Source organism: Monodelphis domestica, chromosome 1 (assembly GCF_027887165.1).
Source record: "Monodelphis domestica isolate mMonDom1 chromosome 1, mMonDom1.pri, whole genome shotgun sequence".
In the NCBI taxonomy this organism is placed as follows: Eukaryota; Metazoa; Chordata; class Mammalia; order Didelphimorphia; family Didelphidae; genus Monodelphis; species Monodelphis domestica.
The window spans coordinates 293,532,780-293,546,771 of NC_077227.1; the positions used below are offsets into that span (position 1 = coordinate 293,532,780).

Sequence of the window (13,992 nt, forward strand, 5' to 3'; positions counted from 1 at the left end):
GGATCAGGAAACAGATTTTACCTTTCTGAATGATGCAGAAATTATTGTCAAATCCTAGTGGTAAACATGATTCTTCGTAATCAGAGTACTCTATATTCTTTGTTTTCTTCCTCAAGTTATTTATAGCCCTGAAATGCCTATTCTTAAATGGATCCTAGGTAACTGGATCAGTAACTGGATCAGGGAGACCTTTGTTCAAATCCAGCCTCCGATTGTCACCTATTACTTCTGTCTGCCTCCCTTTTCTTATCTATAAAATGAGGATTATAATAGAACCTACCTCCCAGGGTTGTTCTGAAAATAAAATGAGATAACATTTACAAAATATTTGACATAACTTAATGTACTATATAAATTTTATCTGTTAAAAGTTATTTGTCTATATCCCTCCCCATATGCATCCACAAAGTGCTTTGCAAATTTTAAAGCAGTATGTAAATGCTCATTATGATAAATTATTTGTCTGCTTCTTGCTTTCCCCCTGCCCTATCCCCCCCAAGCAAAACAAAACACTGATGTACATAACACTGATGTATCTATATGATGTGTTTAAGGCCTTCATCCTTCGGCTTCATTTCTTACCCTAAAATTCCTGAATTAAAATTAAGACAATTATATATTTTGGAAAGAAAAGCATGATTGTACATGTGATATATCTATATATATCTATATATATATCTATAATATGACTAGACTTGATTCTCTTTTAAATAATAAGGAAATTTTCATCTTTAGTTGCTTTTTAATTAATTAATTTATTGTATTAAAATTCCCAAATATCTCTCAACCTCATTGTCCTCCTTGCACAAGTCATTTAACAAAAAGATATATGGTTTTCTTACATTCAGTTTTGTTAATCACCTTTAATTTTGAGCAATTGGGAAATTGATATTTTATTGGGCATTTTTAATTTGTTCATTTTCTAGTTTTTAAATTGTATATTCAGTTCTTTGGTCTGTTCTTTCTCTATTTTATTGATATAAACATTTAGAAACAAATTTTCCTCTTAATTTCTCTTTTTTTAGTATCATATCAATAAATTGTCAATCATGTCATCAGAGAATCATTTGAACAACAGTGAAAAAGAAGTTGATGAAGTAGATGCTGCCCTGTCTGACTTGGAGATTACTTTGGAAGGGGGTAAAACATCAACTATTCTGGTAGGAATGAATTTTGTTTAATGAAATGACGTAAAATTGATTATGAATACATATTGAGTTGTTCCTTTTTTCTATAGAATTTTCTGAGACCAGGTATGTTTGAAGCACATATGTGTGTGTATGTGTATATGTGTGTGTCTGTGTGTGTGTGTCCATCCATTCTGTGCCAATAAAAAAAAAATACCTCACAATCTTTGATAAAAATATGCATTATTAAGTAAAACACAGATGTTGGTCATATCCAAAAATGTACACCCTATTCTACATCTTGAGACCATCACTTTTCTCTTAGGTCATGCTTCATCATTTGGTTTTCCAGAATCATGGTTGGTTACTGCACATTATGTGGCTACGGGCTTCACTTAACTTTTCCAAGGATCAATATATTCATTTATAAACTGGGGATTATAATACATGCAGTACCTCATAAGATTACATAAAGCACTTTACAAACTTACAGTGCTAAATAATTGCCAACTATTATTTTTGTATTATTATCACATTATCTTTTGATGGAGCTCATGTACAAGTGAAATTGAAACAAGTTACTATTCTTTATATTTAATTTTTTTCACTATGTAGCAAATGGAAAAATGAATGACTATTTATTTTCTTATTTATTTATTTACTCATAAATAAGTAAAAATATAGCAGAGTCTGTTTTCTGTGCATTGATGGAAAGCATCTTCAGCACACTATCAGTAGCAGACAAAATGACAGAGATAATATCTACATATTTTCTGCCAAATCAGTGTGATAACTTTTAACTCCATGTAGAATAGGGTTTATAAGTATTAAATATAGCCACATCTATTAAAAACATAACAATTCTTATGCTTTTAAAGCCTTCCCAATCATACCATTCTTTTATTTTTGATGTTCTTTAGACTATTTAGCAGTTGGGAATAAAAAATTATCTTTGAGAGTAATCTGTAGGTTCACAGAAAGCCTCCTTGGCTTTTCCATTAAATGATAGGACAATAGGGATAATATGTAACTCATTCTGTTCTCATAGGATTTTGATTAATTTTCAAAACTTTTGAAAACTTTTTACTCCACACAAGTTGGAAAGTGAATATTTGGTCTGATGACATCTGTCATTTCTTAGGTTTTCATGCAATTGTGGACAACAGTTCAGTTTGTGATAATATTCTGGCTGTAGTACAGTTTATTGATTGACCTGTCTAGGATATTTTGATGTATGTAGTCAACATGTATTTATTTAGCATGTATTAGATAGCTGCCACTGTGCTCATTGCTGAAAATATAAAGAAAAACTAAAAGAAGCCCTGGCCCTCAAGAAGAGTATATTCTAACATGGAGTCAACATATAACATATATACAGAATAGATGGATAATCTTAGAAGGGAAGCCACTAGCAGCTGGGGGAACTAGGAAGACCTCTTCTAGACTGTAGAATTTGACCTGAATTTTTGAAGGTAGTTATGGCAAATTAAGAGGTTCAGATGAGAGGTTTAGCATTTTTTACTTCCTCTGGGGAAGGTGTTTATTCTTTTTATCTTGCCATTACCTATAAATTTACACATTCAAAAAATCTGAAATCTACTTATCTGACCATAATCTACTGTCTTTTCCTTCTACTTTCCCTTATAAAACTCTTCTTCATCCACACTGAGACCTCCAATCTCTTGACCCCTCAGTTCTTTCCCAAGCCATCTCCTCTACACTAGGCATTTTCTCTTCTTTTTCCCCCAACTTGACTACTTGGTGAACCAATTCAACTTGACACTGTCTTCTGTTTACTCCTATTCATGCCCTCAGCCTTATATAATTTGCTTTGTTCACTGCCTTTCCTCCTGCACTTATGTTGCTGATAGAGAACAGCACACAATTGTTCTGATGGAGGTTACTACAAATTTTTCAACTAGGCCTACACTCCTAGTAGATAATTCTTCTGTACATCCTTTATCAGTTCACTTTCCCACTCTTCCAAACATTTTCATTTCTCCTGCCATTTGCTATGTCTTCTCTTTCCCCCACACTCTCAACTGAGAAACTTACCCCATATTTTACTGAAAAAATTGAGGCCATTCTGAGGAAGATCCCATCTTTTCCTCATTTCTAATCACTTGGATGCCTTCTCACGCTTATTTCCTCTTTTATCCTTCTTACAAGATGAAGTGGCCTTACTTCTTACAAAACCTACTTCCTGCACTTCACTTACTTCTTACAAAACTTTTCTTCTTATTCCATCCCACCTCCTCCAGCAGTTTATCCCCTATATATCTTTTTAGAATATAAATTCCTTGAGGGCACAGACTTCTTTATGTATTTGTGCCTTTCACATCATAGATGCTTAATAAATACTGGTAGATTTGATTTGATCAAATAATATTATCAAATTTAGTTAAAAATTTAACAGTTTTTGAAGTACTATTATTTTACTTTATATCTCTTTATGGCTTGGGGATGTGTAACCAGCCTGAAATTTTAACTGTTAACTTACTCTTCTATTTTAGAAAAGAATCTTACCATTTAAGTGAGTACAATTTATGAAAGTACACCATTTCATTTCATAACCAGGAATTTATAGACTTTTAAAAAAATTTACCAACATATAATTTTATAAGCATTAATATATAAACATGAAATCCTGCATCTCAGCTAAATTTTTAAAAAATCTTACCTTCAACCTTATAATCAATACTAAATATTGGTTCCAAGGCAGAAGAGGAGCAATAAGGGATGGCAGTTGGGGTTAAATGATTTGTTCAGGGTCCATTGTTATTGACCAAGGCCATATTTGAACCCAGGACCTACTGTCTCTGGGCTTGGCTCTCTATCCACTAACCCTAGAACTAAATTTCACACTCACATGAAGCTGTTTTAATTTTTATCTTTAGGGAGACATCACTTCCATTCCTGAACTGGCTGATTACATTAAAGTTTTCAAGTAAGTCAAATTGCTATTATTTTGTGCTTTTTTAATATTTAACTTTTGTTTTCCTGGCAGATATATCTGTAAATTAATTACCATTGACAATAACAAAAAAGAAAGATATTTCTAATAACATGATTATTTAATCATATTATTTATCAAATTGCCAGTACATAAAAGATTTATTTCATTGGTAAAGGAATTCCTTTCAACAATACAGAATTTTAAAACTCAAGATGGTATATTAGGTTGTATTAAAGAGTTGCTCCTTACCAATGGGATGGCCAGTGAACTCTTTTGCTATGTCAAGACACAAAACGAAAAATACAAAATGGGTTTTAGTTGTCTTCCACTTTTGCGGTGACATTGTTAATGGCAGAAATAATGACTGGGTATTATAACTACAAGATATTCATGCAGTGAATAGCTAATAGATATATTCACAGAGAAACTAGGCAATATCAACATTTCATTCAGCAGTTAATAAATGGAGATTTATTTAGTGATAGCAGGAAAAACATTCAGCAAGAATAGGCATTGAGTAAATGTAGTCACTTTGATTTGCAAAACTCCATTACCTGAGGTGTCCCAGCCAAGCTTCAGAGTGCTGGAGATCCTCATGGCTGCTTAGTTCACATGGTGACTAGGAAGTAAGGGCAACAAACCATTAGTTCCTTGGACCAACTTAAATTTAAAGAATGGTTTCAATTCCTTTTAAGAAAAAAATAGTCTAATTTTGATGAAAACCAGGGATAACCACACTTGCCATTCCCAAGGCTCATCTACAGGCAGTTTATCATCTTATTGGTATTGATGGTGACAAAGAAGATTGATAGTCTCCCTCACAGGAATTACTTCCTTAAGGATGGCTATGAGGGCCATACCATTCATAAATTAAATTGGAATATGAAAACAAATAGAAATAGAATAGATTGGACTAGCCCTCTGTGAGCTTATAGTTATTGATGAAATAAAACAGGCTGCAATGGGTATCTCTTTCCTTAGTTTTCTATTTTGTTTGTGATACGACTTTAATTATCTATCCATTTGGAGCTTGTTGTAATACATGGCATGAGGTTTTGTTTTAAATGTAATTTCTCTCAAACTGCTTTCCAGTTTATCCAGAAATTTTATTTGTTCTTTTTTTGTTTGAAGTCTTTGGATTCATTCAACATTATACAATTGCTTCATTTGCTTTAGTATGCTATATATACCTAATTTGTTCCATTGATTATGCTTTCTAGTTTTTAAACCGAATCAAGTAGTTTTGATGGATAATACTATAATAAAAATATAGTTTGAGATCTAGGTTCTTTTTCTTCCTATTTCTCCTCCCCCCCCCCCCATTATTTCCTTTGAGATTCTTGACATTTTTTGTTCCTCTATTTAAATTTTGCAGTTATTTTTTGTCTAGTTCTATGAATTTTTTTGGTAGATTGGTATGGTACTGAATAAATTAACTTTGCTAGTATTTATTATGTTAGCACAACCCAACCATGAATAATTAATATTACTCCACTTTTTAGGTTTGTCACCATTTCTCTAAAGGGTGTTTTAGACTTATATTTATATAATACCTATTTGTTTCTAAATCATGTGATCCTGGGCAAGTGTAAAAATTAAAATTAAAATTATATCTCAATAATAAAAATATGTTTTAGGAGGTTTATTAAATGATCATTAGAAATCAAGGAATAAAGAGGATACGAAATAAAAACCACATGCCCATGGCTAATTAGCCATTTCAAAATCCCCATCTTACCAGGCCACCATGATTGCTGCATCCCAAAGAAGGCATGGGAGGAGTTACAGCCAGCTAAATACCAATAACGTGATCTTGCCAATGTGGAGACGCAGGAGAGATTATAGGGAATTTTGGGAAATACTAAGGACTTCTGGGGAATGAAGTCAAAGGTTCAAAATCTCCATTGGTACACAAGTCATTTAACACTAATTGCCTAGCCCTTACCACTCTTCTGCCTTAGAACCAATACATAGTATTAATTCTAAGGTGGAAGATAATGGTTTAAAAAAAAATCTCTCTATTGCTTCTTTCTGAATTTGCAAAAGCCCATTTTTTTTCAAATATTAGTATTCTCTCCATGATGATCCATTCCTGAGAATCATGAAATACTATAAACTTCAATCAGAATTATAAATAAATAATTCAAAATGCAATGGAGAAAGATGTGAATAGGTATAATTAGCATTATTACCAATGCTGACATATATACATATATATATATATATATATATATATATATATATATATATATATATATATATAAAATAAAGGTTTAAAACAAAGGTTCCTAGCCTTGGATAGGCTATGAAGTCCATAATTTGGATAGGGGGAATGTACATTTTTATTTTCACAAACTCTAACTTAAAATTAGCATTTTTAAAAATTGAATATAGGCATCAAATATTATTCTGAAAAAGAACTCATAAGCTTCAAGAGACTGTCAGATGGGTCCATAACTGAAAAATAGTAAAGATACACTGTCAAAAAACCTCATCTAAGCGAAGTATTTTAAAAGCAAATGGGCTATATAAGCAAGCAAGGGACAGTCTGAGTGCTGCACAGAAAGCCCCCCAGACTATCTGGCATATATTTCATGTAGTATTTATGAAAAATCTTGAGAAGATGGTAAATTTAAGAGACCTTCCCCCTCCACATCAAATAATATGGGAGTCTTAACATTCAGAAAATTCAACAATGACAGAAAAAAGTTAACCTATCAGTCAATCAATAAACTTTCATTGAACATCTACTATATGTCAGGCACATATTACTATAGTAATAAAGAAAATAAGTCACTAGAAATATATATTTTGTAATTAAACAATAAAATTTCTTGATAAAAGAATAATCGTTACTAAGTTCAGTATTTCAGGGAACCCATATCTAGAAATTCTTGTTGTTCTTCAGTGATTTAAAGCTGAAATTATTATAACCAATTGCCTCTTGTTTTGAGAAGATTGTTCTAGACAAATTTCAGGAACATTTTATAACTATAGTTATAAGGAAAAAAACTCTTCTTACAGATATTATACCAAGGTGAAAGGGAGAGAGGCACTGATGGGCACCTCAAGATTTAGCATACTTGAGGTTACAGAGAACCTTCTGCTCTAATAAACTCTTTCTCCCTTCAGCGCCCCTCCCCCCCTTACAAAGATTATCTGACTGCTTTTAATGAACTAAAAATGATTTACTAACAGGTTCAAACTGGGAAGGTGTCAGGGTAGAGGGAATAGCGATTTGCCCTATACTTTAGCACAGATTGATTTTCAAGTCTCTCAGCTTTGAGCTGAGCCCTGGCCTCTCAGGCTGGTGAAGGGTTTCTTTTATTCCTTTCTATACTAGCTTTCTTAAGTTCAAAGTCTTTAACAGTAGACAGCAAGAGGAATAGAGATTCTGACCTTCAGAGCTGGTTGGGCCTGTCTCTTCAGTCTAATGTCCCTAAAGACCAGCACTATAGTTTAAGCAGCACAGGATAGAGCAAACAGTTGGGAAAAATCCAGGAATAGTGGCAGTTTCTATCCTGAGAGGCAGGGAGAGAGCTCCTTCCAGTCCCTAGGTCCAGGAAAGAGTTTCCATCGAGAGCAACTGTCACTCTCCAATCTCCTCTCTCCCTCCCAACTGCTTTTCCTGTCAATCAATCTTCTCTCCAACATTCCAAATCCCTTCTGAGCAATTTTCCACACATAGTGGAAAGAGAGATAGATTTAAAATGGAGAGAGAGATTTCCATCTCATCTCCAATATTTTCTAGCTATATGGTCACATACAAATCATTTAACCTCTCTAAGTTTCAGTTTCCTTATCTACAGAATGGAGGCATGCCTTTAGTTCTAACTTCATAGTGTTGTTAGGAAGATCAAATGGGAATATATATAGAATACTTTGTACACATCAATTTAAATAACACCACATTATAAATATTCACTATTAGAATTTATCTTATTTGGCTCTTGGTAAACATTTCCACTCAATTTTCCACTTATTTCTTGTGAATTTTGCTAAAAATAAGAGGTTATTAGGGTATGAGACTTTTTCTATGCCAGGGCATTATCTTTTATTATAGAACATGTAAAATGTGTTTATTACGAGGACCTAGAGAACAATAACTTCCCTGTAGAGTTATATTGGTTCTAAGATAGCTTTAAAAACCAATTCATTTGTCAATGTTCTTTTATATAAAATTTGGCTAGTAGAACTTTTTTAATAAAGTGCTATTTTTTTATAATTTCCTTACTTGTGTTTCATGCACAGGCCTAAGAAATTAACACTAAAAGGTTATAAGCAGTATTGGTGCACTTTTAAAGATACATCTATTTCTTGCTATAAGAGTAAAGAAGAATCTGGTGGAACTTCTGTTCAACAAATGAATCTGAGAGGTAAGAAAACTTACTTATGATTTCTCACTATTTCATGGTCTCTTGTAATCTTCTACTTCTCCCTCCTATAAATTCATAGAATTATGAATTTATCTGAAAGATATCATCTGAGTTTAAGCCTTCATTTTATATATGAGTATCTGAGGTCTAAAACAATGATTGTCTATGAATCATGAATCTTTATTCTCTATTAGTTTATAGTTTTCAGATAAAAATACATCTAAAATACTTTTGTTTCTCATGTCAAAATTTGCAGTGTTTTATCTATCCAGTAAACTTTTCAATTTCACATGTTAGTTGTGTATCTTAATAGTAATCATTACCTAATGCAAAGACTATTTGTTTTGGGAGGCAGGGTGGGTGGACAGAAATTTTTGGTTTTTTGAGAGGTTTAATTTTTAATTAATAATTTTTGACAAAATAAAATGTCAAAGGGAAATTGAAAAGGACTTTCTTCAGGTAGGTGGTGCAGTGCTAGAGTGCTCTAGACCTAGAGTTAGAACAAAGTTCAGATCATGCCTCAGACACTTATTAGTTGTGAGACCCTTAATTATACCTCTGTCTCAGTTTCCTCATCTGTAAAAATTTAGATAATAGCAGTTAATTCCCAGAGTTGTTATGAAGATATAAAGCATTTTGCAAATCTTAAAGTACTATGTAAACATTACTGTTATTATAGTAATGTAATTATTGGTGTTTTTAAATTCTTTGCAGAAAAGAAAGAAAAATTCTATGTGAAGGAAAACAAAACCTTTTTAATCTATATGTACAAATTCCTATATTGGCCATATATATCCAAAATTTATGTCTCATTCTTCAAATTTAGTTCATCACTTCTCTGTCAACAAGGTTATCAGTTTTCATTATCACTCTTCTGGAAACATGATTGATCATTGCAGTGATCAGAGTTCTTGGGTTTTCAGTTATTCATTTTGACAACAGTATTGTTACACTATAAATTATTATCCTGGTTCCGGTCACTCCACTCTGCATCGGTTCATTTCAGAAATCATCCCTTCAATCACTTCTTTTGGCCACAATACATTTCATTTATATGCCATAATTTGTGTAGCCATTCCCCAGTATATGAGTAGCCCTTGGTTTACAATTCTTTAACAAAACAAAAAGAACTGCCTGTAAATATTGTTGTAAATGAGCAATTTTGTAGAATGATTAATTGTGGTAGACTTAGCTATTATCTGCAATATAATGATCCAGGACAATTCTGAGGAATTTGGGACAAAGAACATTATCCACCTCTAGAGAGAACTATTGGAGTCAGAATGCAAATCAAAGCATGCAATTTTTCACTTGTTTATTGGGGTTTTTGTTTTGGGATTTTTGTTTATTATGATTATTTTCTTACAAAATAAACAGTATGGAAGTTTTGCATGGTAATACATGTGTAACCCAGACCAAATTGCTGGCCAACTGTAATAAGTGCCTACTTTATCTATTAAGTGAATATATAGAGAGATATCTAGCTGGCATGTGCTGACAGACTTGTGTGGGTGAGTCTGACAAGATTTCTATGACTCACTATTGCTGGGACAAGAGGGAAATCTGGATTACCAGAGGATGGGTCAGTGTTGGTAGCTTGCCAAGGATCTTTTCTTGTAGGTGAGGTAAAAGGCCCCCTGGGGTTGATAAGCTTAGATCCTTCTCAGGCAAAAACCTCCACCTGGATTAAATCTGTACTCATCAAACCAGAGTCTGGCTTGACCCACTAGTTTTCTTAGTTTCTTGTTCCCTTTGTGTCCCCCTAAATAAGGCTCCTTTTATCTGACTGTGATCCGGTTAAGTTAAAAGTTTATTAAGGTAGCAAAAGGTGGGGAGCAGGTAAAGGTATATGAGGAGCCCCTAAAACTAATCCCACAGGTCCTTCTTCCTGACTGACCAAATTACCAAGACCAGAAATTCACCTTCCCTTCCCCTATTCCTTATCCTAATCTAATCTATAGTATTAAGGTATGACAGGGATTGAAGTGAAGCAAGAAAGGGTGAAGATCTTTGGGGGTTCTGGCTCAGAGGCTGTCAGAGTCTTTGATCCCTCTGGTCCAGAGAGACCCTAATCTCTCTCCTTTGTTGCTGGTAAAGTCTGTCAGACCACACCAGGAATTGAGATGTGATGCCCCTGACTGATTCTGTGACTGGCTTTCAATCAGTCATGAGCAGGGAAAGAGCACCTCTTCTCACCCCAAGATCTCAGATCAAAAAGCCCCTCTATTTTCTGGGTCCTTCCCCAAGCTCCTTTTCTTCCCCTCTTCTAACTTCCTGCCTTTGTCACTCAGTCCACACTGAACATTCCAAACTCCTTCAGCTCTTATACCAACTCTAGGAGGGGAGGGAGAGATGGAGGGAGGGAGATACTTTAGAACATTATAACTTTGGAAAACTTATGTGGAAATTCGTTATTATGTGTAATTGGTAAAAATAAATTATCTTTAAAAATAAAGAACAGTTCAGATACAAAAAAGAGATAAAGAACCAATCATGAATTATAAAAGATAATTTTGATTACTTAAAATTGGAAAACATTCATGAATAAAATCTTTGTAGCTAGGATAAGAAGGGAGACTCGGGGGGCAGCTGGGTGACTCAATGGATTAAGAGCCAGACCCAGAGGCGTGACCTCCTGAGTTCAAATTTAGCCTCAGACACTTCCTAGCTGTGTGACCCTGGGCAAGTCACTCAACCCCCATTGCCTAGCCCTCACCACTCTTCTGCCTTAGAAACAATATGCAGCATTGATTCTGAAACAGAAGATAAGGGTTTAAAAAAAATTTTTTTAAAGAAGGGAGACTCAGATGAGGAAAATTTTGCATCACATATCTTTTAGGGGTATAATGTCTAAGACAGTTTGGGAACTAACACAAATAGTAAAGTGGTTAAAGGATACAAACAAACTTCACAAAAGAATAATTGGAAACTATTAGCTGATATGAAATATGGCTCCAAATCACTAATTATTAGAACCAAAACAAAACTCGGGTTTTACTTCATATCCAGCAAATTGGCACAGGTGGACTAAAATGGAAAGTAATCAGTTTTGCAGGGACTTTAGAAAGCCAAACACTATAGTACATTATTGTTGTAGTTATGAGTTGGTCCAAGCAGGCTGGAAAGCAGGTTAGAATGTGCTTTTAAAAAAATAATTAACCTATAACCATAACCTATACTCCACTCCACAGCTAAGAGTTTACTCAAAATAGACATAAAGGTGCCATATACCAAAATAAGTAAAAATTCCAAGAACTGGGATCTAGGTAAGAAAAATCATTTTATTGATTAGACTAGCAACAACCAATAAATTAAATGGAATAGGATTCCTCTTGGTGATCATGGGCAAATTTGGTTGCCAGAAGTTCACCAGTATTGTCCACAACAGCAACTTGCATGGGTGATGCTTTTGCACTTTCCCAATCACCAGTGGAGTCAAGTAGCACTGTGTCCTTGCTTCCATACTTTTTAGCATGGGATGTTTTCAGCAAAGATGTCAGATGCCTTCAGTAAGAATGAAATAGCATCAAGATCAACTACTTGATGGTAAATTATTTAACTTGAAAAGGCTGCAAGCCAAAAACTAAAGTGGACAGAGAGTTGGTGTATGACTTTCTGTTTACAATTGACTGCTCTATGCAGTCTCTGAGACTTAGATGAAAGCGAGCATGGATTGATTCTCTGCCACTTTTGTTAATGTTGGCCTTACAACTTCTAAGAAAATAAGTTTTCAGGGGGAGGGGGGAGGAAGTATATAAATGGAGGGAAGGAGAGGTGGAAGGGGAAGGGAGCATAAAAAGGGAAGGGCTAGAAAGGGAAGCATATCTAGGGAGGGGACTAGGGGGACTGACCCAAAGTAAATCACTGGTTCAAAAGGATATAGCTAAAGAAGAAAGTTCAGAACCAGGGGAAGTTATCAAAATGCCAGGGAATCCACAAGTGAAAATCATAACTTTGAACATGAATGGGATGAACTCACCCATAAAACGTAGACAAATAGCAGATTGGATTAGAACCCAAAACCCTACCATTTGTTGTCTTCAAGAAACACACAAGAGGCGGGTTGACACTCACAAGGTTAGAATTAAAGGATGGAGTAAGACCTTTTGGGCCTCAACTGATGGAAAGAAGGCAGGAGTTGCAATCACGATTTGGACAAAGCCAAAGCAAAAATAGACTTGATCAAAAGGGATAGGGAAGGTAAATATGTTCTCTTAAAAGGGAGTATAGACAATGAGGAAATATCACTAATCAACATGTATGCACCAAATGGTATAGCATCCAAATTCCTAATGGAGAAACTAAGAGAATTGAAGGAGAAAATAGACAGTAAAACCATATTAGTGGGGACACTTGAACCATCCATTATCAAATTTAGATAAATCAAATGAAAAAATAAATAAGAAAGAGGTAAAAGAGGTGAATGAAATCTTAGAAAAATTAGAGTTAATAGACATATGGAGAAAAATAAATAGGGACAAAAAGGAATACACCTTCTCAGCACCACATGGCACATTCACAAAAATAGATCATACACTAGGTCACAGAAACATGGCACTCAAATGCAGAAAAGCAGAAAAAATAAATGCAACCTTTTCAGATCATAAAGCAATAAAAATATTGATCGGAAAGGGTACATGGAGAGCCAAATCAAAAATTAATTGGAAATTAAATAATATGATACTCCAAAATCGGTTAGTTAGAGAAGAAATCATAGAAACAATTAATAATTTCATTGAGGAAAATGACAATGGCGAGACATCCTTTCAAACCTTATGGGATGCAGCCAAAGCAGTACTCAGAGGGAAATTCATATCCCTGATTGCATATATTAACAAATTAGGGAGGGCAGAGATCAATGAATTGGAAATGCAAATCAAAAAACTTGAGAACAAACAAATTAAAAACCCTCAGAAGAAAACTAAACTAGAGATCCTAAAAATTAAGGGAGAAATTAATAAAATCGAAAGTGATAGAACTATTTTTTTAATGCACTTAGAATTTATTTATTTTTATTTTTTTTTAATTTTATAGTATTTTATTTGATCATTTCCATGCATTATTCATTAAAGACAAAGATCATTTTCTTTTCCTCCCTCCCACCCCCCATAGCCAACGCGTGATTCCACTGGGTATCATATGTGTTCTTGTTTCGAACCCATTGCCATGTTGTTAATATTTGCATTAGAGTGTTCGTTTAGAGTCTCTCCTCTGTCATGTCCCCTCAACCGCTGTAGTCAGTCAGTTACTTTTCCTCGGTGTTTCTACTCCCACAGTTTGTCCTCTGCTTATGGATAGTGTTTTTTCTCCTAGATCCCTGCAAATTGTTCAGGGACATTACACCACCACTAATGGAGAAGTCCATTACGTTCGATTATACCACAGTGTGTTTGTCTCTGTGTACAATGTTCTCCTGGTTCTGCTCCTCTCGCTCTGCATCACTTCCTGGAGGTTGTTCCAGTCTCCATGGAATTCCTCCACTTTATTATTCCTTTTTGCACAATAATATTCCATCACCAACATATACCACAAT

At 34.2% G+C, this 13,992-nt stretch overlaps 1 protein-coding gene across 6 annotated transcripts in view; it reads left to right on the forward strand.

Annotated features, from left to right (window-relative positions):
• The window catches only part of FERMT2 (FERM domain containing kindlin 2), a 131,411-nt gene that overhangs the window by 92,499 nt on the left and 24,920 nt on the right, over positions 1 to 13,992 (forward strand). For all 6 annotated transcript variants that reach the window (XM_007473238.3, XM_007473237.3, XM_001362466.5 and 3 more), the window contains 3 exons: positions 1,026 to 1,160; positions 4,025 to 4,074; positions 8,335 to 8,459. In XM_007473238.3, coding sequence (XP_007473300.1) covers positions 1,026 to 1,160; positions 4,025 to 4,074; positions 8,335 to 8,459 — 310 coding nt within the window. The remainder of the gene's footprint in view (positions 1 to 1,025; positions 1,161 to 4,024; positions 4,075 to 8,334; positions 8,460 to 13,992) is intronic.